The sequence below is a fragment of the Tamandua tetradactyla genome, chromosome 5 (assembly GCF_023851605.1).
Source record: "Tamandua tetradactyla isolate mTamTet1 chromosome 5, mTamTet1.pri, whole genome shotgun sequence".
Classification (NCBI taxonomy): Eukaryota; Metazoa; Chordata; class Mammalia; order Pilosa; family Myrmecophagidae; genus Tamandua; species Tamandua tetradactyla.
In genome coordinates this window covers 11238002-11261745 of record NC_135331.1, presented here as the reverse complement: position 1 = coordinate 11261745, position 23744 = coordinate 11238002, and the positions used below count along the sequence as shown (strand labels likewise).

Genomic DNA, 23744 nt, shown 5'->3' with positions numbered 1-23744 from the left:
TGTAATTTCAAAATACTGGGGAGAAATCTAAATGCCCAACTAAAGGAGGGTGGGTGGATTCACTATGGTACATTCACACCTGGAGTACTTACTATGCAGATGTTGGGGGTGGGGTGAGGAAAGGAACTGGCATGGAGAGATTTCCAGTATATACAGTTAAGTGCAAAATGCAAAGTACAAACAGTATTTGTAGTATAATGAAGGAGGATAAGAAAATATACATGTATCTGCTCATCTGTGCAAAAATAAACACACTAATGATGAGAAACAAATGCAAGATTATCCACACGGAGTTGGTAGGCACAGGGTGGAAAGGTTGGGGGGAGTGACACTGTAGGCTTTCGGTAGAGTTCTGACTTTGAGGATCATGTTAATGGTTCAGCACTCAAAAATAAACAAGTAAATAAATAGAATCAACAAGGATTTGGAGGGAACAAAAACAGAATACAAACAAAAACAAATGAAGCTAACTGTATTACAAATGACTAATAATAATCATGCTGAAATATGCCTGGGGAAAGAAAAGAACTAACCTATGTAACTTTGAAAAATAGTATACACACACACACATTAAGGCTAAAGGCAAAACTGTTCACAAATATTGCACTGTGGTTAGATTTGTCTTTCACAGGGGTATTGGTTAGCAGCTCTGAAACTAAGTGTTCTAGGATAGAAGAAGTAAATATATTGTGACTAATGAGGGCCAAGTTTCTCATTGTCAGGAAAAGGAGCTACAAATAAGGAAGGGAGGAGGCTAGGTTGAACCCAGAGCCGTTGGACTGGAATTGGAGATATCGATATGAATTCATGGTTTTTAATATATGTATGTTTAGAAATACATAGATATAAAAGAGAGAAATATATGTATGTATATACATAAATACAAATATTTCTGAGCTCTGTCTGCTGAGAGGCCCTAGAAGCAATTGAAACCCAAACAGCCAAATTTGGGAAATTTGAACAAAAAGATAAATAATGATAGTAATGGATTTTTTTTGGTTGGGGGTGGCAGTGCATGGATTGGGAACCGAACCTGGGTCTCCGGTATGGAAGGCGAGTATTCTACCAGTGAACCACCTGTGCACCCTGAGAGTAATGGGTTTTAACCCCTAGAATAAAATAAAAATCCACGAGTACATACTGATATGGGAGAGTAGGGAAAGGTCTTCCTACCAGTGGGATATCGTCTAATTCATGGAGAAAAAAAGTTATAGAAACAGAAAAATCACCATTTGACAAACAACTATTTCAGATAAACAGCACCAATGGATGTTGAAATTAGTAGGCAAAAAGTAGGATGAGAAACGGGATCTTTAGACAGCCTCAAAGTAGCTCCAAACAACAGACTTTATTACTAATTACTAAAAGAGAAAAATAGTAACTTTACAGTGGAGAGACATGGAAGATACCATATTAACCATGATAGAAATTAACAGCACCAGTAATAAGACAACCCTTCATTGTGTGCCTCCAGCTTACAACTCTTTGTTATGTGCCTCTAGTTAGGATGTATGGAGGAGAACACAATATTACTTGTGTTGTATTCATACCAAAAATGCATAGCCTCAATTTAATCACGCAGAAACATCAGAAAAAGCCAAATTGAGGGGCATTCTGTTGAAACCTTAAGGTAAAGTCAAAGCAAGAATGAGAAAATGTTTCAGAATAAGGAGACTCTACTAACCTAGCATGTTCACATTTGGAGAATATGGATGAAAGGTATATAAGAAATTTTTGTACTATTTTAGCCACTCTGTATTTTTTCTAAATAAAAAAATTTTTTTTTAAGTTTAATGTGCATGCATACGTGTGTGTGTGTGAGTGACCAAGAAGTTAGGATTTAAGGGATGAAGTTGATTATTGAATCATTATATAGACATTCCTTTTTATTTTCTGGTATAATAGTGTAGACAGAGAAAAATATCTGAAATCTCTGAACTGTAATCCAGCTGCCTTGATCTCAGATAATTATTGTATAGCCTTATCTTGTGCCCTTGTGATTGTAAAAACCTTGTGTCTGACCTTAACTTGTACCCATTTTATCTGCTTTTTGACTTGAGAGTCTTATGACACTAAAGACAGTCCCTAATGTTTATTAATGAAGAGCCTTAGGTCAGCCCAGAACTAACCTACCCCAATTCCAAAGTTATATTGATAACCTAAACTGGATCTAACCAAAATCTGCCTACCTAACATGCGCAGCAGCTTAGACTTTAACCTACAAGTCACCGATACCTCATTATATTACTAAAAATCACACCCATCATCATATCACGCCCACCATTTTCTTACATATGATCTGTAACTAAGCATGTAATCCATTTGTGCCTGCTTAATAATTAAATCACCTCTAACTACATAATCTGGAGGTATTGTACTCATTATCCTAAAACCTGCCCATCTTTTGATACTATAAAACTATAAGAATTACTACAGTTTGGGGAGACAGATTTTAGGCAAATAGGCCACCTGATCTCCTACTTCACACCTAGCAATAAACTCTTTCTCTCTTTTAAACTCTATGGTGTCTCAGGAATTGGTCATTTGATAGCATAGGGCAGAAAATCCACCTCCTTTGTCCAGTATTAGGTGTGTAGGCATAGAAAAAAATCTAAAAAGGTAAAGTAATAAAATATTTACAGTGACTTTCTCTAGCTCATGATGTTTATTTTCTTTTACTTATTTTCTGATTTTACATAATTTCTGATTTTTCCTCAGTGAAATGGTAATTGTACTCTTGTTACATAAATCTGGATGAAGCGTATATAGGAATTCTTCGCACGATTTTTTTTCAACTTTTAAGTCTGAAACTATTTCAAAGTGAAAAGTAAAAAAGAAACAACTACCATGAGGACATACTGAAGAAACTGCATTTTCAGAGAGAGACACATCAAACAGGACTGAAAATGGACACTTCAAAGGGATTCATGATAGACCTGCCGATGGAGCCCGCTGGTGCCCAGATGGACAGAGGGTCCTGGGAATCCTCAGAGCACCCTTTAATCCACATGGGTGATTCCAGTATGAAAATGATACCACAAGAACAAGTGGATTACAACTTTCCATCTCAAATTTCGGGGCCTCCAATGAAGAGAATGGCCCCAGAGAATCCCCAGCCTGCCCCTTTTATCAACATGGATGATTCCAACATGAACTTGATACCACAGCATTCAGCCAGTCCTGTATTGCAGATGAGCAGATTGCCCATTGAGACTCCCCAGCTGGATCCTTTTATCAATAGGCGTGAATCAAGCACGTACCTGGCACCTCAGCATCAACCCAATTCCTCAATATGGAGGAAGCATCATGACCGTACCGTATTCTCCCCCAAACAGCATGAAGAATTGGAGGCTCTATTCAGCCAGACCATGTTTCCAGATAAAAATGCCCAGAAGAAACTGGCTTTGAAACTCAAAATACAGGAGTCAAGAGTGAAGATTTGGTTCAGGAACCGGCGATCCAAATTGAGGAAGCAACGGCGGCAGCAGCAAAAACAGCAATCACTAGAAAAACAAAGCCAGATCCTTCTAGCCAAGGAGGATGTGCCCACTTCATCCGGAGCAGGCACCAATCCCTATTCTTTTTTTCCTGTGGTTTCTGATCACTACAGCTTCCTTCCACCACGGCCATTAGGTACTCCAAATTTGGCATGGGATTCTGTCTTCACTGGGAATCCCACAAGGGGCACCCAAATGCACGATCCACAGCTGGAAATGCTCGTGGCCTCAGTTCCTGCTTTGTATTCTGATGCTTATGACATATCCCAAATCATGGAATTGTACAGTTTTCCCGATGACGAGATATCCAGCTCTTCCTTCAGCTGTCTATATCAGTATCTCTCATTCAAAAGACCTCAGTCAGAAGAAGAGGATAACACTCTTAGCAACTTTGCTGGTCCAGCTGTAGGTCTATCCCCAGAGCAAATGTGGTGTGGTAGGACAAGCCAAAGATTTGAAGCCTATCATATAAGACATAGCCTGGAATTCCAGAACCCCTCCAGGATGGTGGACTATGGATTTCTATATCAGGATACTAGTAAATATCAGCCCTTATAGAAGTAGGGTCTTCCCAGCCCTTGTACATGCTTCTCTTCTCTTTTTGGTCTACTTTTGACTTAGATTTCTGAGTCAGTGTCACTTTGATTACCTTGAAAATATTGTAAATACTAGAGCTTTTCCAAGCATAGCTCTGCACCACACAATAAGCCCTCTAGACTCTCTCTTTAGGAAAGGCCTTCCTGGTCCCTCAAGTGGCCAATGGTCTTGTCAGTGTTTGGGATTTTGGCCATTCTAATAGATGTGTAGTGGTATCTCATTGCTGTTTTAATTTGCAATTCCCTAATGACAAATGATGTTGATAAGCTTTTCATATGCTTATTTTCCATCTGCATATCTTAACTGGTGACCTCTCCAGATCTTTTGTCCAGTTTTAAGGTTTGGTTGGTTGTTTTCTTATTGTTTAGTTTTCAGAGTTCTGTGTACACTTCAGATATATGTTCTGCAAATATTTTCTCTCTTTGGCTTGTCTTTTCATTCTCATAACAGTCTTTTGCAAAGCAGAAGTTTTTAATTTTACAGAAGTCCAAGATTTTTTCCTATATTGTGTTCTAGAAATTTTATAACTTTTTGTTTACATTTAGGTGTCTGATCCATTTTGAGTTAGTTTTTGTGAGAAGTATAAGGTATGTATATAGATTCACTTTTTTTGGCATGTGGATGCCCAATTGTTCTAGCACCAGTTGTTAAAAACTATATTTATTCCATTGGCCCTTTGTCAAAGATCAGTTGACTATATTTGATGCATCTATTCTGTTCCATTGATTAATTTGTCTGTTCTTTCACAAATACCACACTGTAGCTTTATAGGAAACCTTGAAGTCTAGTAGCGTCAGTTCTCCAACTTTGTCCTTCTTGCCTTCCACATTTAATGGGGGGAAGTTAGAAGCTCAAATTTTATTTCCAATATTTAGGTTTTGTGTTTTCTAAAAGGTATTGTCAGTCAAAATTTGGGGGAAATCACCTCACTCTCAGTTTTAATATAGTACAAGTGTCCAGACATAGTAAGAAGTATAAGGACTGGAATATGAATAGATAAAACTGATTTTTAAAGACGAGATGACCAAGTCTCTAACATAACCGAAAAAAATCAACAAACTTTCAGAATGGCAGTTCAGCAAGTTTTCCAGCTACATGATCAACCTACAATGAAATAACATTTCCCAACATTAGTAATAAACATGTAATAAAATAAGTAGCTCTCTATAAAAATATAAAGCATCTACAAATTAAACAAGAAGTAAGACCTATGGAGAAATGCCAAAAGTTGAATAAAAGAGTAGAAATTAATTTAAATAAAAGGCATTTCGAGCCATAAAATAATAAATTTAAAAGGCTGGAAATCATATAAATATGTGATCTGAACAAATTGGAATGAAATTAGAAATCAACAGAAGAAGGAAGTTTAAGAAATCCAAAAATACGTGGGCATTAAACAACACTCCTAAACAACCAATGGACCAAAAAAATATTACAAGGGAAATTAGAAAATACTTTAAGATGAATGAAGACAAAAGAAAATATGCTGAAACTTTTAGGCTAAAGCTAAACTTAAAGGAAATAACTGTTAATAGTATAAAAGATCTCAAAACAGTAACTTTGATTTTTACCTTAAGAAACAAGAAAAAGAAGAGCAAACTAAACCAAAGATTTAGACTAGAGCAGGGAAAAATGAAATAGAGAACAGAAAAAATTTGAAAAGATCAACAAAACTGATCAACATTTAGCTAGAATGAAATAAATTGCGACCTTACAGAAATGAAATACCATGAAGAACTGTACCCCAAAATTAGAAAATCTAGATTGATGGGACAATTTCCTAGAGAAACACAAATTGCTTAAACTGAATTAAGAAGTAGGCAATCTCAAGAAACCAATAACAAGTAAAGAGTCTGACATAGTAATCATTGGTTAATTCTACCAACCACTCAAAGGAGAATTAACACCAATCCTTTTCAAACCCTTTCAAAAAACTGAAGAGAAGGGAACCTTCCAAACTCATTCTATGAGGCCAGCAGTACCCGGATACCAAAGCCAGATAAAAAATCACAAGAAAACTATAGACTAATATCCCTTATTAATATAGATGCCAAAATTCTCAATAAAATACTAGCAAATCTAAGAACACGTTTAAAGAATTATTATACCCATGGGCAAATGGGATTTATCCCAGGAATGCAAGTCTGGCTCAACACACTAAAATCAATGTAAAATACCCCATTAATAGATTCCAAATGATCATGGTTTGAATATACAACTCCGTGATGATGCTGTGAGCCATTGATTCCACACCAAGTATGGAATGTTGACACGTTAAGAATGTTTGTGTTTGCTGTTTTGTTTTGTCAGTAAAAAAAAAAAAAACACATTAATAGAATGAAGGAAAACATAACACATGATCACTCAGTTGATGTAGAAAAAGCAGTTGACAAAAGCCAGCACCCTTTTTTGATGAAATCAGTCAGAAAACTAAGAATAAAAGGGAACATCTTAAGAATGATGAAGGGTATATGTGAGAAGCCCATGGTTCACTTCATGCTCAGTGGTTCAATGGTGAAAGATTTAAATCTTTCTCCCTAAGGTCAGGACCATAACAGAGATTCATGTATCACTTACCACTGCTACCCAATTTCAAAACAACAGCAATAAGGCAAGAAAAAAACAGAAGGATCCAAATTGCAAAGGAAGAAGTAAAACTATATTTGCAGATGACATAATCTTACAGATAGGAAATCCAAAGAAATCTATAACAAGACTTCCAAGGCTAATAAACAAATTCAGCAAAGTGGTGGAGTAGAAGAACAAGATACAAAAATCATTTGTCCTCCTGTACAGCAGTAATGAGCAATCTTAAAAGGAAGTCAAGAAAGCAATTCCATTCACAATAGCACCTAAAAAAATAAAATATCTAGGAATAAATTTAACCAAAGACTTGAACACTGAAAACTACAAAACAAAACACTGCTGAAAGAAATGAAAAAAGACCTCAATAAATGAAAGACATTCCATTTTCCTATATTGAAAGATTTAAGTTTTTTTTAACTTTTTAAATTGTGAAATATATGCAAAGAAGCAATAAATCTCCAGTACATTTTTTTTTTAAAAAGAAACAACTAAATAGATAAGATAAGCCATATTACTAAGCACCAGAATGGCTATGGTTTTAGTCTGGTTCACAGATAAATGACTGTATAGTAAAGAATTTGACTTCACCCAAGAGAAGGTTTGGCCTTTACCTTAGGCTTCTGGGAGGTAAACCCCTGTCTCCTGGACTGTTATGCCTGACAGGAGTGCCTTTGTTTGCCCGGATTATTCTGGATAGTCTAACAAGGTAACTTAGGGTGGGGAGCTGGGTCAAGAACTCAGGCAATCAATCAATCAATCAATCAATCAATCATGACCACATAAAGGAGCCCCAATAAAACTCTGCACACTGAGGTTCAGCTGAGCATTCCAACTGACAATGCTCCATGCATACTGTCACATATCCTGATTCGATGGGGAGAAGACTATGGGGGTTTTGCACTTGGTGCTTCTCTTGAACTCTGTCTACACTTCTTACTTGGCTGATTTTAATCTGTATCCTTTCCCTGTAATAAACCAGAACCATGGACATAACAGCTTTCAGTGCTTTTTGGGACTCCTTATTGAACCCAAAGGTAAATGGAGAATCCCCTGAACTTGGGTTTGGGCAGAAGTAAGGGCAGTCCTGGGGACTCTGCCTCAAATTTAGCAGTTGGCTAAACAGCCCTCATGGCCCTCTAATGTGCAAGGCAGACCTAGCTAATCAAGTAGAGAGATAGCATTATGTCATTCTCCACACTGCTTGCCCAAGAAATAACTGGTGTGACTGCTGAAGAGGAAACCTATTTGCCATTCCTGGCACAGGGTGTGTTGCATACAGGGTTGGGGGAAGGAAAGCAGGGCCCTCATGAAAACTGTAATAAAGATTCCAGTGAAAGTCTCTAAATGCCATTCTGAGGAGTTGAGGCTAATGCAGCTTACAGGGCTAAATGTTACTTTCCCTAATGAGGAAAATGGAAATCTTAGTAGATTTCAGAAAGGTGAAACAGCAGGAAAGTATATTCCTGTTGTTGCTGCTGTGAAAAAGTAAGCACAATATGTGTGACCAAAAAAAAAACAAGGAAGGAAAATTATCTCATATAACAAGAACAGAGATTTCAGTTTTTACTTTATGGCCAAACTAGTAATACATAAGAGAAAATTGCCCTAAGCATCAGGTATTTAATAGATTCTCAATAAACACCTGAGGCATCAAACTGAATAATAAATGCATTTTTACTATCTACATTCTGTCCTAAAAGTCTTATACAGCATAAGGTGGTGATTTTAAAAAATATATTTTTTCCAGTTTTTTTTTTTATTAATTAACGGAAAAAAACAAATTAACCCAACATTTAGAAATCATACCATTCTACATATGCAATCAGTAATTCTTAACATCATCACATAGATGCATGATCATCGTTTCTTAGTACATTTGCATCGGTTTAGAAGAACTAGCTAAAAAATATTTTATTTCTCCTTTCAATTTCCTAATTCTAAGAAACTCATATATTCAACCTAGTAATAAGAGCAACAGGAACATAAACTTGGATAAAATATTAATCTAAATATATAAAACTGGGATGATCGTTATTTAGGATACTTCAGCTTCTAACAAGTTATGTTTATCTTCAATAGATTTCATAAGGTCTAATACAATATAGCATTCTATGAAGCTTATCATTCATCTAGTAAAATGTTAGTGGTATAATAGAATTAATTAACTGGGACTCTTCTATGAAGGAATTTGTGATGATTATTGGGATGAAATATATATCTGTATTACTATGAATAAGGTATTTCCCACTCAAATTCAAAAAATAAAATGGAGGGCGGTGTAACAGTGGCTCAGTGGCAAGAATTCTTGCCTGCTGAGCTGGAGACCTGGGTTTGATTCCCAGAGCCTGCCCATGCCCAAAAGAAAAAGAAAATTAGAAAAAGGAAACAGTCTAGGAAACAAACTATTTAAATATCTTTAGCATATTATTTGTACTGAAAGATACAGAACATCATAAGCAAACATAATTTATTCTTGAAAAGAAATGACCTAAATTTCCATCTAGATATGCTTTTAGAAATAACCTAAATGAGCAAGTCACTGAATTTCATATCGACATTCTAGGAATCAGACTTTTTTCCACCTCAGCCTGGCTTCAGCCTTCTTCAGGAATTGGGGGTGGGCTAGGGCAGGCAAAGTGCAAAGGAAGACAGGTGGTTTTTTACTGAGATATGGTCGGGTCTTAGCATTGGCCCTTTACCTTCTTGAGAGGAGACCTTGGCATTTCATTCTTATCACTGACACTGCTCTCTGGAACTTTGCCGACATCCGTATCCCCTGTTTTCATTTTATAGCTGCCACAGTTTTCCAAAGCAGAGGTGTTTGTGTGAGTCTCATTAGGATAAAGCCTTTTAGCTGTTGGTTTTTTCAAGATACACTCGGGGGCCTTCTTGCTGATGTTTTTACCAGCCTTTGAATCTGAACATGTCGAATCTAACCTGAGATATTAACAGGGATTAAGTGAATGAGTTAGTTACTTGAAATATACTTTTTTATATGATGGAACAATATGAAATAATTATAATGGCACAGACTTGGGAAATGTATCAAAATAACATGGAACTAATTATTGAAAGCTAAGATTCACATACAGGATCATTTAAAAATCCTCTCTACAGACTTGAATTTTTCAGTAAAGTAACCCAGTGTGCATGATACATCTTGTCATAGGGTAACAGGGCCAAGTTAGAAAAACAGTTCAATTATGATATACCTGTATGATAAGGTTTTTATGTAGGTCATTTAAAAAATCATATTTTTAAAGTCGATACTGGAACATATAATATAATTCTTTTATGGGGAAAAAAACAAAATAAAAAACATTATATGCTATAGGATCCTAGTGGTGTCTTAAAATATATGTATATATAAAATTTTAAAACGTGAAACAAATTCAGTGAACCAAAATGTTAACGGGGGCTCTCTCTAGGTGGTACAATTAGAGGTGATTTTTATTTTCTTTTTTGCGTTTTTCTACATTTTCCAAATTTCCCAGAGTAACTGTATGTTCCTTTTACAGTGAAATGTCCCCACCCCCCCAAAAAAAAAGTTTGTGAAAAAAACTAAGGAAAAACAATGGCTGTCCCTATGTCTGAGAGATTTCAAAGTAGTAATCAACAGACTCTCCTGTATCACTCTTAAAAAACAAAAGAAAAACTAAAACTTGAAAATGACTTGTAGGTAATCCCAAAGGTAATAAAACAGTCCCGTTAAATTTTGGTCAGAAGTGAAAAGGTAAGAATAGTGACAGTTCTATATTCTGGTTAGGTGCTATACAATGGCTTTTCCTGTTCAGTCAAAATTTCTGCTATTCTGGGTGATGGTAGCACAACATCATGAATGTAATTACACTACAAAGTTATGTATCTGAATATGATTAAATGGGAAATTTAAGTTGTATGTACATATACTATTAAAATAAATATTAGAAATTTCTTCTACTGTTTCAGTCTTCATTTGTTTCCTAAATGAAAGCCACTGAATTATTTCAGAATAAGACTGTGATGGTTTATTTCCTACCATTCAAAATGATAAAATATAGCCTTACCTTTTTAATTTTTGAGAAAGACACAGGGATTGTGGTGAAGATGTCCTACTTGGCACATCATCTAATGTAGCCAAAATAAAGTTAGCTTCCAATAACATGTCATCAATACTTAAAGCCATGGGTCTAAAAATGCAAAGTCAGAGTAAGATGACACCCATCTTAGGATGGACATTAGGAAAACAGAAAATGACAATTTTTTTTTTGCATGCTGTATGGTGGGGTCACATTTCATTCTTCTTCCATGTGAGTATCCTGTTACTGCAGCAATATTTGTTGGATTTTTGTTTGTTTGTTTTTGGGAAGTGCATGGGCTGGGAACCAAACCCGGGTCTCCTACAGGGCAGGTGAAAATTCTACCACTGAACTACCGGTGCAGCCCCAATACTTAATTCTTAAGTAAAAAGAAACAGAAGTCCTGTATCTTTTCACAAATAAACTGTCCTAAAAGCTGAAAGGGCCCCTCGAAATCAACACATCCAATTTCAAAAATACCTTTTAATCCAACCTTATTTGAAATATTAATTCTGAAATATCCTATGATGTATCCTAGTTTCATAGAGATTTGACTTAAGACAGATGTAATTTTCTAATTAGACAATTTAATCAGCTCTTTGTCAAACTGATAAATATTTTTACTCTGCACTTTTATTATATCATTCTCAACCAAGATACCAATTAAATAACACCATGTTAATGGCATCTTTTAATATTTTAGTTTGATAAATGTTGTTTGTAAAGTTAAGAAATCTCAATGAGTAAATTATTTTCAAAGTGATTTTAAGAGTTTTATCATAGATCTACAACAAACAAAAATAAACTTAGAAAAGTTTCCAAGGACCTACTTTCCAGGAAAATCAAAATGCATGGATATAGGAGCATGTGTGGCTTCTGAAAGTGTCAGCATTCCCTGAAAGAAGGAAAATAATAAACTTGAAATCTTTATAAATTACCAGCGAAATTTGAATTTTAACTTGACACAGGCCTACCTTCAATTCTTTGAAGCAAAATGTTATTTCAGTATTAAGTCCAATTTGAAAGAATTCAAACTCATTTGGCTCAACAAACATCTCACTGTACACAGAATTTGTCAAATCTGTTCAGTATTATAGAAAAATAAAGAATAAACAAAATTAGCTCCATAGGTATTTGTAAAATTTTAATACTAAAACATAACCATAAGTGGTAAGTTAAAAAAGAACCACAAATTCTTGGACACCTCTTGATTAAGAGGTGGGGTCTATGTCCCCTCCCTGGAATGTGGGGAGCTTTTGTGATTGCTCTGACCAATAGGATATGGAGAAGTGATCTTGTGCCAGATTCTGGGCTCAGGCCTTAAGAGACAGGGCCTTCACTTCCTATCTATTGGAACACTCACTTTTGGAACTCAGCCATCATTCTATATGAAGTACAAGTTGCATGTAGAGATAAATGCTATATCTATATTTGTGTGTGTGTGTGTATGCTGTACAGCGAGGTCACATTTCATTATTTTTTCCATGTGAGTATCCCATTATTGCAGCACCAGTTGTTGAATTTTTGTTTGTTTGTTTGTTTTGCGTGTTTGTTTGTTTGGGGGGAAGTGCTGGGCCGGGAATCAAACCCGTGTCTTCCGCATGGCAGACGAGAAATCTACCACTGTACTACTCTTGCACCCCCAATGCTATATATTTTTAAAAGGACTAAACGATACCTTAAAAATGCATTTATCTCAAACAAGAATGTTCATATCACTCCCGGTAACAAAGAATAAGTTTAATAATAAAGTCAAACAAGTGGGTCCCCAGCCAACCATAACAATAACTATTATTAGAAAGCTGCTCACTGGAGACAGTGTATCCCGGTTACTAAATGACCATCTTTATTCAGAGATGGCATGACGGAAAATAAAACAGACCTCTTCACCAGCCAAGCATATACATTCCAGATCATGCACTCCTGGGTGTCAAAAAAGAATGCTACATGAGATTTGAAGGAAGCCAAAATAGCACAGAGATAACAAGCCTGAACCCTGGAACCAGACTATCTGCATTTAAATTATAATTCACCACTTAATGATGATATGACACAAGTCACTTACTTTCTCTGTGCTTCAATTTCTTCATATATAAACGAGGACAACTTTAGCACCTATCTCTCTACACAGTTGTTAGGAAGATCAAATGAACTCATAAACATAAATCACTTAGAATGGTTCCTGGCATATACTAAACACTACAAAAGTCATCTGACCCAACTTAAGCCCTGGTTCTACTGGTTTTCATTTTTAAATAATACAGTTCCTTCCTTTATATTCTTTCTTGACTGCCCTCCCTGAAAACCTGAAAAAAAGTATCCAAGGTTAAAGTGTTTCCAACAATTTGTTGTGCCAAAAATACCCTAGCAAATTTTATTGACACCAAACTCCTGACTCAATTGTGCCATGGTTTCTCCATTGCATCTAGATAACTTGGGAGGACAGATTTAAAGAGTAATCACACTTTTTGCCCTAGCATTTGCCATATGGAATATCTTATACAATTCTAAGTCAAAGTTACATTTTCTTCTTATGTGGGCAAAGATGATCTCAATTGTATTGCTGGCTTAATTTGATTTATACTAAACATACTAAACACAAAGGATGGTAAAGGATGAGAAACAGACTTTAAAATCTTAACTGAAGATATATTTTCCTTAATAACCACTCCTCTATTTTGAAAAACAACCTGAATTTCAAAGCCATATATTTTAATTACTGATTGTGTTAAATGGCTCTTTTAACATTTGGTGATCTTCGTACATTTTACTTCTTTTTAGATAGTAATAAGTATTATGCCACTAATATTTACTATATATCCAGTCATCAAGAAAGCCAGGGAGTACTAGTCCACCAAAGCTCCATCCTTACCCATTGATTCCTCCTTCCAACTCTTGAGGCAAACGTTTAGTGGAGTAACAGCTAGAGTAACTTCCTCTTGATTGGATGTAAAATGAACAATTGCCTCAGCAAGCACTCTAGGAAATGCAATTATAAGAATTAACATTATTAGGAAAACAAACAGAAATAAATAACTTTGTTCACTGGGACTAGTTTTTAACCTGAAATAAATAGGTTAGTTGGCCCCAGTTGAGAAAAAGGTACCCAAAGGCCCACCTTCTTTCTTATTTATTCACTGCTATATTTTTAGTATATTTTAAAAATTGTATCCTCATTTGAAGGTCAAGATAGCAGTAAAACATGTGAAAGCCACAGAATGAACAAAATATCAGGAAAAAATGTCTTTAATTTGATGCTTTTTGTATGCCAGATATATATTTTTTAAGTTGGCCTGGAACCTTACTTCAAAGGGAGATAGTAGAAAAGGGAGTTGTTCAGTGGAACTGGGGTGAGCTCCGTTTGAGGCCCAGTTCAGGCGTTGGAGCAGCCTGCTGCCCATATTCATTTCTTTCGTCAAGGATCTCTTAACATTCCAATGCCCTTCTATCCTGGGTTCCCTCTTCTTTTATTTTTTTTTTTTTTTTTTTTTTTTTTTTTAGGGAGGAAGGGAAGGAAAGACAGAGAGAAGGAAGGAAGGAAGGAAGAAAGGGAAACATCTTTAAACATTTTCTTGTTTTATTGTATTTTGTTTGTTTGTTTGTTTTTCACATGGGCTGGGGCCGGGAATCGAACCGAGGTCCTCCGGCATGGCAGGCAAGCACTTTGCCCGCTGAGCCACCGCGGCCCGCCCTCCCTCTTCTTTTGAACAGCTTTTTGAGATTAGTTCACATACCATAAAATTCTGATTTAAAGTGGTTTGATCTGCATTTCCCTAATGATTAATGATGTTGAGCATCTTTTCATGTACATATTGGGATTTGTATATCTTCTATAGAGAGTCTCTGCAAATCCCTTGCCCATTTTTTAGTTAGGGTGTCTTTTTATTTTTGAGGTCTAAGTTTTGAGCTTCTTTTGAAATTGAGATGTTGTAAAATAAAAATGAGATTCCTAGAATTTATGTAACCTTGATGTTAACCTGATGCCAGACGTTGGCTTAGCAGTGTTTCTTGATGCCAACATGTCAGGAACACCTACCAAGTTCATCAGGGAACTTTTTCAGTATGAGGAGTTGTTATATGTCACAAGATACCAAGAGCTAATAAAAAGAGAAATTTAATTGGATGTAATTCAAGAACAACTTTTCTAAATAGGGGCAAATATTATATATATATACATAATTCTTCTTTCCTGTAGTTATTTGTTAGGAGATGTAGGTTTTTATGACAAGAGGGGTTAAGCGGGAAAGGAGCTAACAGAGGGGAGATGGGAGAACTCTCTAACCCTTTGTGCCCGTTTACTCCTTTGCCCTAGACTCGGGATGTCTCACCCTTACCACCGTTCCTCAGTAGGTCACTATAGCTGCCTGAGGTTCTGAAGGTCAGACTGGCCTCCGTTCTCAACACATTATCCTGAGACCCCAGAGAGGCTACAGATTCCTAAAGCAGATCTGTTGTAGCAGGCAAGAGTACAAAGAACAAGGGAGAAGTAGGCTTTGGTCCTAGTTCCACCTCTGCTGTAAACCAATTTTTTCACCACAGCAGTTTACTTGATTTCTGTGGTTCTCAACTTCCTCTGAAGAGGAGAGGGCCACATTGAATCATCTAAGAGTTACTGATAAGCAACTATATGCCAGGCACTGTGCTAGAGGCTGGGCATTCTAAGTAGCAAAAAAAACCCACCTCTGCCCTCAGAAGAACCCATGATTCGCTGGGGCCACACTCAGAACTAACTATATAATAATGAGGATTGGCAGTCTGGAAAGTAGACAGGAAGTGGGAGGGATTCTGGAGCATGGAAGGCAGTGATGTAACAAGACAGTCAAAAAGAGTGCCACTTGAACCACTCCTTCTGAATAAGTAGGATTTAGGTTTGAGGGTAGGGAAAATGGGAAGAAGTTCCTTATTACTCTTAAATTTGAATATTCTGGACAATATAAAAACAAAATATCTTTTAGTGATAAAATGTGCATATTTGTTTAAAAGATGTGTATATGTGTGTTTATTACTTTCTACATTGTTCTATATGTTTGAAATATTTCATAAATTAAAAGGTACATTTGATACCTGTATTCAGATATTCAACATTTCTGGCCTAGAGGTAATATTTACCATTGTTGCTAAGATCAAGTTTTCAGCTGGTAGAAAAACCAAACTGAATGAAAGTATGTTCATAAGTCCATGATGAAAACTGGCTAATTCAAGAAAGAAAGCTCATACCTTTATTGCTACTTCTCCAATTCTCAAGAAATGTCAGAAGAAATATATTTAAAAATATATATATATAGCAACCCTTGAAAACAGGCAAAAGTGTCTGGGTAAACAAAGCCTGGGAAAACAGCAGAAACCCACTGTGCCCCGCCCAACCCAACCTGATGTCGAGAGCAGAGGGAAATAGTAATGCAGCTGGCCATAGCGGCCCAAGTTGCCAATAGCCCCAGAATGGTACCTCTCAGTGGATTACTGCTTGGACAGATGGCACCAACTAAGGACCAAACCACTTCCTCCTCCTCCCCTGGGCACACCAAAAGCCCCTAGTAATGTGCAATCCCAGGGAACACAAGGTAGGGAAGGAAAATTCTGAACGACTGAAATTAAGGACAGTTATTTATACCCAGCATATACAAGAAACAAAGGGCTAATTCTCATAATACACAAAGTAATAAAAATATAAAATAAAACAGTAATAAAATACGTAAATAACAATAGAAAAATGGTGAAATATTTGAATGTGCAATTCAGCAAGGAAGAAAAATACTATTTGCTAATAAACACATGAAAAGATGCTCAAATTGACTAGTAAAATAAATGCCACAATAAAGAATACCTGATTTTCTATCTGGGTTGATAAATGATGGTGATGGTAGTGCAACTTAAAAATTAGGACTTCTGTAATGGTAAAACTGAACCTACTTATAATTAATGCCTAAGAGTCATCCTCAGAAAACCTCTGCTGTTGCTTAAATGTGGCCTCTCTCTAAGCCAAACTCTGACCTTTCCCCATAAGTGGGACATGATTTCCAGGGGTGTAAGCCTAGTCCTGGCATCACTGGACATGGCCTCAGGGATAAGCCTAACCCTGGCATCATGGGATTAGTTAACCAAAAAGGGGAAAAGAAATAGAGTTTCAATGGCTAACAGATTGCAAATCAAGTCAAGATGTCATTCTAGCGGTTACTCTTACCCAAGTTTCAGCCAGATATTGCAAACAGCCACAATATGGCAAGCCCCAATCAACAGCGTTCCTGAAAACCCCAAGGGACACCCTGGGCTCTAAAAAAGTTTACTTATTAAGTTTGTTTTTCAGAGACTTAAAGCTTCCAGATTGTTACAATGCCAGAGAAGCTCTGAAATCCAGAAATAACAGACTCTCCAAGAAAAACAGTTTCATCCCTCTGCCCTTAAATGACAATACCCCTTTTCAGTCATGAAGAACTTAGAAGAGTCATCACCCAAATATCCCTGAAGATTGAGAGGGAAAAATATCAAATGAGAGGGAGGAGTTGTAACCAAGAAATTAGGATTTAAGGGATGATTATAGTTGCTGAATTATTACATAGATATTCCTTTTTGCTTTCTGGCATATTGGGGTAGACAGAGGTAGATATCTGAAATCTTTAAATTGTAATTCAGCGGCCTTGATCTCTGATAATGATTGTCTAGCCTTTATCTTATGCCCTTGTAATTGTAAAAACCTTGTGACTAACCTTCACTTGTACCCATTTATCTAATTTTTTGACTATAGAGTCTTGTGATCACTAAAGACAGCCCCTAATGTTTATTAATGAAGGGTCCTAGGACAGCCCAGAATTGACCCATCTGAAGTCCAAAGTTATCTTGATAACTGAAACTGCATCTAACCAAAATGGACCCACCTGACATAGGCAGTAGCTTAGACTTTAACCTATAAGTCAGCTATACTTTATTATAACACTAAAAATCATACCCATCACCATATTAAGGCCACCATTTTCTTACTTATATTCTATGGTTAAGCATCTAATCAATCTGCGCATGCTCAATAATTAAATCACCCCTAATTACATCATCTGGGGCCACTGCACTCATTATCCTAAAACCTGCCCAACTTTCAATGCTATAAAACTATCAGAATTACTACAGTTCAGGGAGACAGATTTTTAGGCCTATAGACCATCTGATCTCCTACATCGTGCCTAGAAATAAACTCCCTTTTTGAAACCCTGCTTTCTTAGGAACTGGTCATTTGAGCTCAATCCACCGCCTTGTCCAGTAACAGTAGCACGACATTAGAAACGTAATTAACACCACTGAATTATATATTTAAAGTAGTCAACATGGGAAATGTTATGGCATACATGTTACCATAATAATTTTTTTTAAGTAACATCTAATAATACCAATTTATACTTATCAGGTTGGTAAAATTTTTAAAGATTGATGATATCCTCTACTTAAACAGAATGTCCTGTCCTTTCGGTAGGAATGCAAACTGTCACAAACTTTTCAGGGGACAATTTAGTAGTCGATATGTATGCAAATTTAAAATTTGTGTAGCCTTTGACTCAGTAATTCCATTTCTAGGTCTTTGTATTCTTCTATAAACTTTGGATATACTGTAAAGATCATGTATTGGCTTTGTAATTTAAAAAACAATAGTGATGAAATATCTTTTGGCTTACAACATAATACTAATGTTTAATGCTACAGCTTGACTGAAAAGTTTTGATTCCCTTTTGTTAACAAATATAATTCACTCATTCTCTAGAGAATAAAACTGAAACACTTAGGAATTAAATCAGTTCACATTAAAAACATTAACATTTCTTTGTTTTGTGTTCTAAGACTCAGAAGTCGCCATATAAATGCAAGGAATTATTAGATAATATATTTTTCTCTTTGATACCACTCAGTGATGTAGAAAGGCACAGAGAGGATGTTTATAGAAAGTTCACGAGGCAGCTATTATCTACTATTCTCTTTCCTTGGACTTATAAGGTAATTTCTTGAAGTCAGGTTTTAGTTTTTAAAAATGAAACTAATTGAAAAGTTCTAAGGCATTAATTCTTTACTCTGCAACCATACCATGTTCGCAAAGAAAAAAAAGTAAATATCAGAGAACTATTACCTTGGTTGAATCATTAGTGTATTACTGCACGTATTCTTATCAAAAATTACTTGCAAAGGCTGACTTTCTTGAAAACATACATTATGAGTTCTTCTAATACCTTTTAAAAGAATAGAGCAACATGTTAATAGTTTAATGTGCAAAATGAATTTATGAAGACTTTAAATCCCACAGCCAAGTTAAAATAATAAAATATATATTGCATATTGCTTGGAGCAGCGCTATTCCTTGGTGAAATGTGTTGATCGCCCCCTAGTGGACACCATGCAACAGGTCATACCCTCTACAGTCAAGTACTGAAATGTCTTTTTAATACAGGTAGGTAGTTTCTTGAATTGTGTATAAAAGAGCATGTAAAGTAGTGATTGCCTACTGTGATGGTTAGGTTCTGGTGTCAACTTGGCCAGGTGATGATGCCCAGTTGTCTGGTCAGGCAAGCACTGGGCTGACCTTTGCTGCAAGGATATTTCGTGGCTAGCTGATAAATCGGAAGGCTGGAATATTAAGTCATCAGTCAGCTGACTGCATTTGTGGCTGATTACATCTGTGATCAACTGAGGTTCGTCTCCCACAGTAAGATAATACAATCAGTTGAAGGCTTTTAAGGAAGGAGAGAGACTTATTCCACTGCTTCTTCAGTCAGCAAGCCTCTCCTGTGAAGTCCGTCCAGACCTTCATCAGAGCCACCGGCTTCACAGCGTGCCCTGTGGGTTTTGGACTCTTCCATTCTCACAGTTGTATAAGACACCTTTATAAATCTCTTATTTACAGATCTCTTCTGTTGGTTCTGTTTCTCTAGAGAACCCTGCCTAATATGCCTACTACAGATTATATTCTCTTTCAGTATCTTTCTCCCAGGACTGATATTTTTGGATGGGATTTTGGATATGTGGTCTGTGAATTACTTTCCCCTGGGAAGAGGAGGTGGAGAGTAGTGTAGAAATAATAGCTGTGGCCCTATCTGCATGTCTACATTTTACAGAAATAAGCTCTGAGCCTCATAATTTCCCTAGAGGGGTGTCCATAATCTCAGGAGAGGAAACTACAGTTCAGTGAGGTTAAGTAACTTTTCAAGACTACACTGTTTTAACAAGTACAGCTAGAATTTGAATCTAAAGTTGAATATAGGACCTACGTAATAAAATAAAATCCAGCATTATAATGTTGCAGTGATAATCAAAAGGGCTCACTAGAAACATTTCTCAACTTAATTGTTTATTTTTACTGAAGCAATTAAAGCAACATTCATTAATTGAATAAAATTTTTTATTCTATTATAAACTATCTACCAGGCTATATTAGGTAGCTTTTCCTGCATAACAAACTATGCTAAAACTTAGTGGCTTAAAACAACCAACATTAAGTCTAATGATTCAGCGAGTGGTTGTTCTGGCCTAGGCCAGGCTCAGCTGTTGCTGGAAGGTCTAGGATGACCTCCCTTTCATGTCTGGTGTTGCAGTTAGGATAACTGGGAGAGCCGGAATGGCTGAGGCCTCTTGGAGGATAAGACACTGGGGCTACCCTTGTTCTCATACTGGTAAAAAGGTTCATAATGCAACAGTGGAAGCTGAAAGCTTTCTTGGGGGCCTAGGCTTGGAAATTACAAAGCTCTAGTGTATTCAGTTGGTGTCAAAGCAAGTCTAAAGGTAGCTGGGAGTCAAAGGGTGGGTAAGGAGACTCCAGCTTTTGCAGGGAGAGACTGCAAATAATTTGTAACTTTTTGTTGTTGTTGTTATCTACCACACTGAGACTATTTTAGGAGCTGGAGACTAGTGGAGAGCAAATCAGTCAAAAACCGCTGTTCTGGGTGGGCCACGGTAGCTCAGTGGCAGAGTTCTCGCCTGCCATGCTGGAGACCCGGGTTCGATTCCCGGTGCCTGCCCATGCAAAATAAAAATCCTCTGTCCTCACAGAGCTTACATTCTATGGGGAGAGACAGACAATAAGAAAAAAAGTTAAGTAATTGGTATATCACAAAGTAATAAGTAAGAAAAGGACAGCATAAAGGAGGTGAGGGAGTGCTGGTGGTGGCAGACAGCAATTTTAAACAGGGATGTCAAGGAAGCCCTCATGGCAAAGATGACATTTGAGTGAAGAACAAAAGAAGGTGAAAAAGTAAGTGATGCCGGAGAAGTAGCTTGCTAGGCAGAGGCAGCAGGGTAAAGACCCTCAGGAGGGAGCAGGCCTGGGGCTTCTGAATCATATGGGGTTTTATAGCCATGTAAGATTCTTGGTTTGTCCCCTGAGTAAAAGAAGGAGCCATCTTGAGCAATGGAGTGACATAATCTGACCACCTTTTAAAAGGATCACTATGGCTGTTTTTTTGGAAAGGCCCAAAGTTCAAAAGTTGGTATACTTGACCTATTTTTTAAAATGTTTTAAATTAATTTTTGAAGGGTAGGTAATAAATGCATGTTGTATAAAATTCAAAAGAAAACCAAGGAGTAGAAAATGAAAAGTAATTCATGCCAGTCCCCTCCCCAGAGGCAATTACTGTTAGCAGTTTCTTAGGTATTCTTCAGAAATAGCCTATATACATATAAACACATTCACACTTTTATAATGAATATTAGTTGCAAGTAAATATTGGAGTTCCTGATCATGTCCAATTGAAATATCTGCCTTCTGTCTTGGTCCTCAATTCCCTTGACAGGATGCAAATGGGGTAGAAATATAGAAGTCCTGTTTACTCTCTGGTTCATTTATTAACCTCATCCTGAGCTGCTCAAAGTGTTGGACTGTGATGAGATAAGGAGTTTTCACCAGAATGTACTTCCTTCATCAAAAACATTTAAAAATTAAAAAAAAAAAATTTTTTTAAGCTGAGCTAAAAAGAACGCTTGGTTAACAGGGCTGACTTAAATTCTGGCATAAGCTCCTTGTTTTCTCAATGAGCGAAACAGAGAGTTTGAGGTCCAGCAGCCAGTCCACTGAACAGCACTGCCTTATATCATCTGCTCCTGAATGCTTTGATGGAATTCTGATTGCCACTTCATAAGTTCAATTTGGAACTTTCCTCACTGGGTCCAGAGAACTCTTTCAGAACCTGAAGCAGTACAGCTAAGGAACAACCATTAGTTTAGGGATGTTGCAGTTGTGGAAGTTGAAATTTTAGAGGCCAGTTATACTTCAAAAATCTTATATGTTATAAATGTTTGCCAATCCCTTCAAGTTCACTATTAAGCCAGTTTGAAGTCGGTAGCACATTTTTAGAGTGCCCTTTTACAAAAACTTAAAACCCTGAAGTAAGATTCTAACCCTTTCCATATTTCTTTATTAATTTACATGTATGAATGAGAGTTCTATTTTCACTTGGTAGCCCAATGCACCCCTTTTGGAAGCCCTTCTTGTCTCCTTGAGCCAAGACAGAACTATTAGCAAGTTGTCTGTTCTTCTATTATCATGACATATTCTTCAGAGACAACTCACTGACTCATTTTTAGTAACTCTGGGGTCAGTGCTAAAAGAAATACGGAGAAGTGGTTGAATGATAAATAAGCAGGTAAAACATTTTAGATGATGTAAACTTAAATTTAAGTTCTGAATGTATAGAAATCCCCTTTTCCTGGTTATTTATAAAATAGCTATTTCAGCAGACAGGCAATTCTCTTCTGTTCTGAACAACATTAGGCAATTTGCTTTATCAAGATTAGTTAGGCATTATGAATCTGCCCTGATAAAGTGAGATCATCCCTTTTTTCTATTAGCAGATGCTAAATAATCTAAGATATCACTGTTCTGGCTAAGGTTTATGGTTACATTCACAGTGAGGCTAGTCCTTTTCAGTAGCTTATGTTTTGACAATTGCTTTCTACCATTGAAGAGGGCCAAATTAATTTCTCTATCCTTAATTTTCCCCCCAAAATCCAAATCTCTATTTCTAGCAATTTATTGGATATCTCTACCAGGCTGACTTTTCTCAACTAAATTTGAATGATATTCCTCTACCAGATTATTAATGTAAAATTGAAGTCTAATTTGCTGAGGACTTAGTTTTGGAAAGTGTAACTACTTAACTCAATCGTGGTCTAACAAGCATCTGCCTTCCCTACTTCCTGCTTCCTTCCTGCACCATTCCTTACCCAGTGTGCAGCAGCCATGAGGTTTGGGTGGGACTGACTCCACTTCCAGCTCCAGGGGTGAGCCCTGACTGGAATAGACCAACTGCTGTGATCTCATCCCTCCTGTCATAGAATGTGGTGCAGTCATGGCAATAAGCTGAGCAGTTAGAGAATGGCATACCCCTGGCCACCAGGATTAGTTTAGATTGGTCCAGTTGGAGCAAAGTCAAGCACTTTTGTTCAATAGATTCAGGAAGCAAGGCTCTCATGAATGAGTAAGCTTTGTAGTGGTAGCTGCTGCTGGGCTTATTATTGTAATTATCATTATTAAAACGAAGTGGGCCTTGAGCTAAGATTAACACATGGAGAAGAGCAGAGCTGAAAAAACTGGGGGAAAAAATGAAGCTATAGCCTGGATCAAGACATGCCTAAAGCCCGATCTAACTCTGAACTTTTCATTTACATGAGCTGGTATTCCTCTTAATTGTTTGGCCAATTTGAGTTAGTATTGAAGCTGGTACTAACAGTATCCCATTTTACTTATTAAGAAACTGAGATATGAAGCTGTAAAATAATTTGCTCACAGTAACAGCAAGGAAGGGGCCCAGCTGAATTCCACCCTAGATTCTATAAGTGCTCTTAATCACTGTGCTATACTTATTTAAGTATGTTCAAGTCCTGTGAGTATAACATTTGAATATCTAGCATGCAAGGTTGGGAGCCAGGAAATCTGTTTTACAGCTCAGGATAGCAGAAAGAATGCTCTACCTACTAGCTTTGTGACTTGGGCCAGATACCATGCTTCTTTCTGTCCCAGACATAATAGTATCTGCCTCTTAGA

At 36.8% G+C, this 23744-nt stretch overlaps 1 protein-coding gene across 5 annotated transcripts in view; it reads right to left on the bottom strand.

The window, feature by feature from the left end:
* The window catches only part of RAD9B (RAD9 checkpoint clamp component B), a 43715-nt gene that overhangs the window by 7473 nt on the left and 12498 nt on the right, over positions 1 to 23744 (bottom strand). For 2 of the 5 annotated variants that reach the window (XM_077159828.1, XM_077159827.1), the window contains exons 5-10: positions 18843 to 18942; positions 13611 to 13717; positions 11713 to 11819; positions 11569 to 11633; positions 10727 to 10849; positions 9380 to 9617 (exon numbers count right to left, since the gene is read on the bottom strand). In XM_077159828.1, the coding sequence (XP_077015943.1) occupies positions 9380 to 9617; positions 10727 to 10849; positions 11569 to 11633; positions 11713 to 11819; positions 13611 to 13717; positions 18843 to 18942 (740 nt within the window). Of the gene's footprint in view, positions 1 to 9379; positions 9618 to 10726; positions 10850 to 11568; positions 11634 to 11712; positions 11820 to 13610; positions 13718 to 15418; positions 15521 to 18842; positions 18943 to 22924; positions 23201 to 23744 lie in introns of those variants that run through there. The other 3 variants (XM_077159830.1, XM_077159831.1, XM_077159829.1) reach the window with 3 other exon arrangements.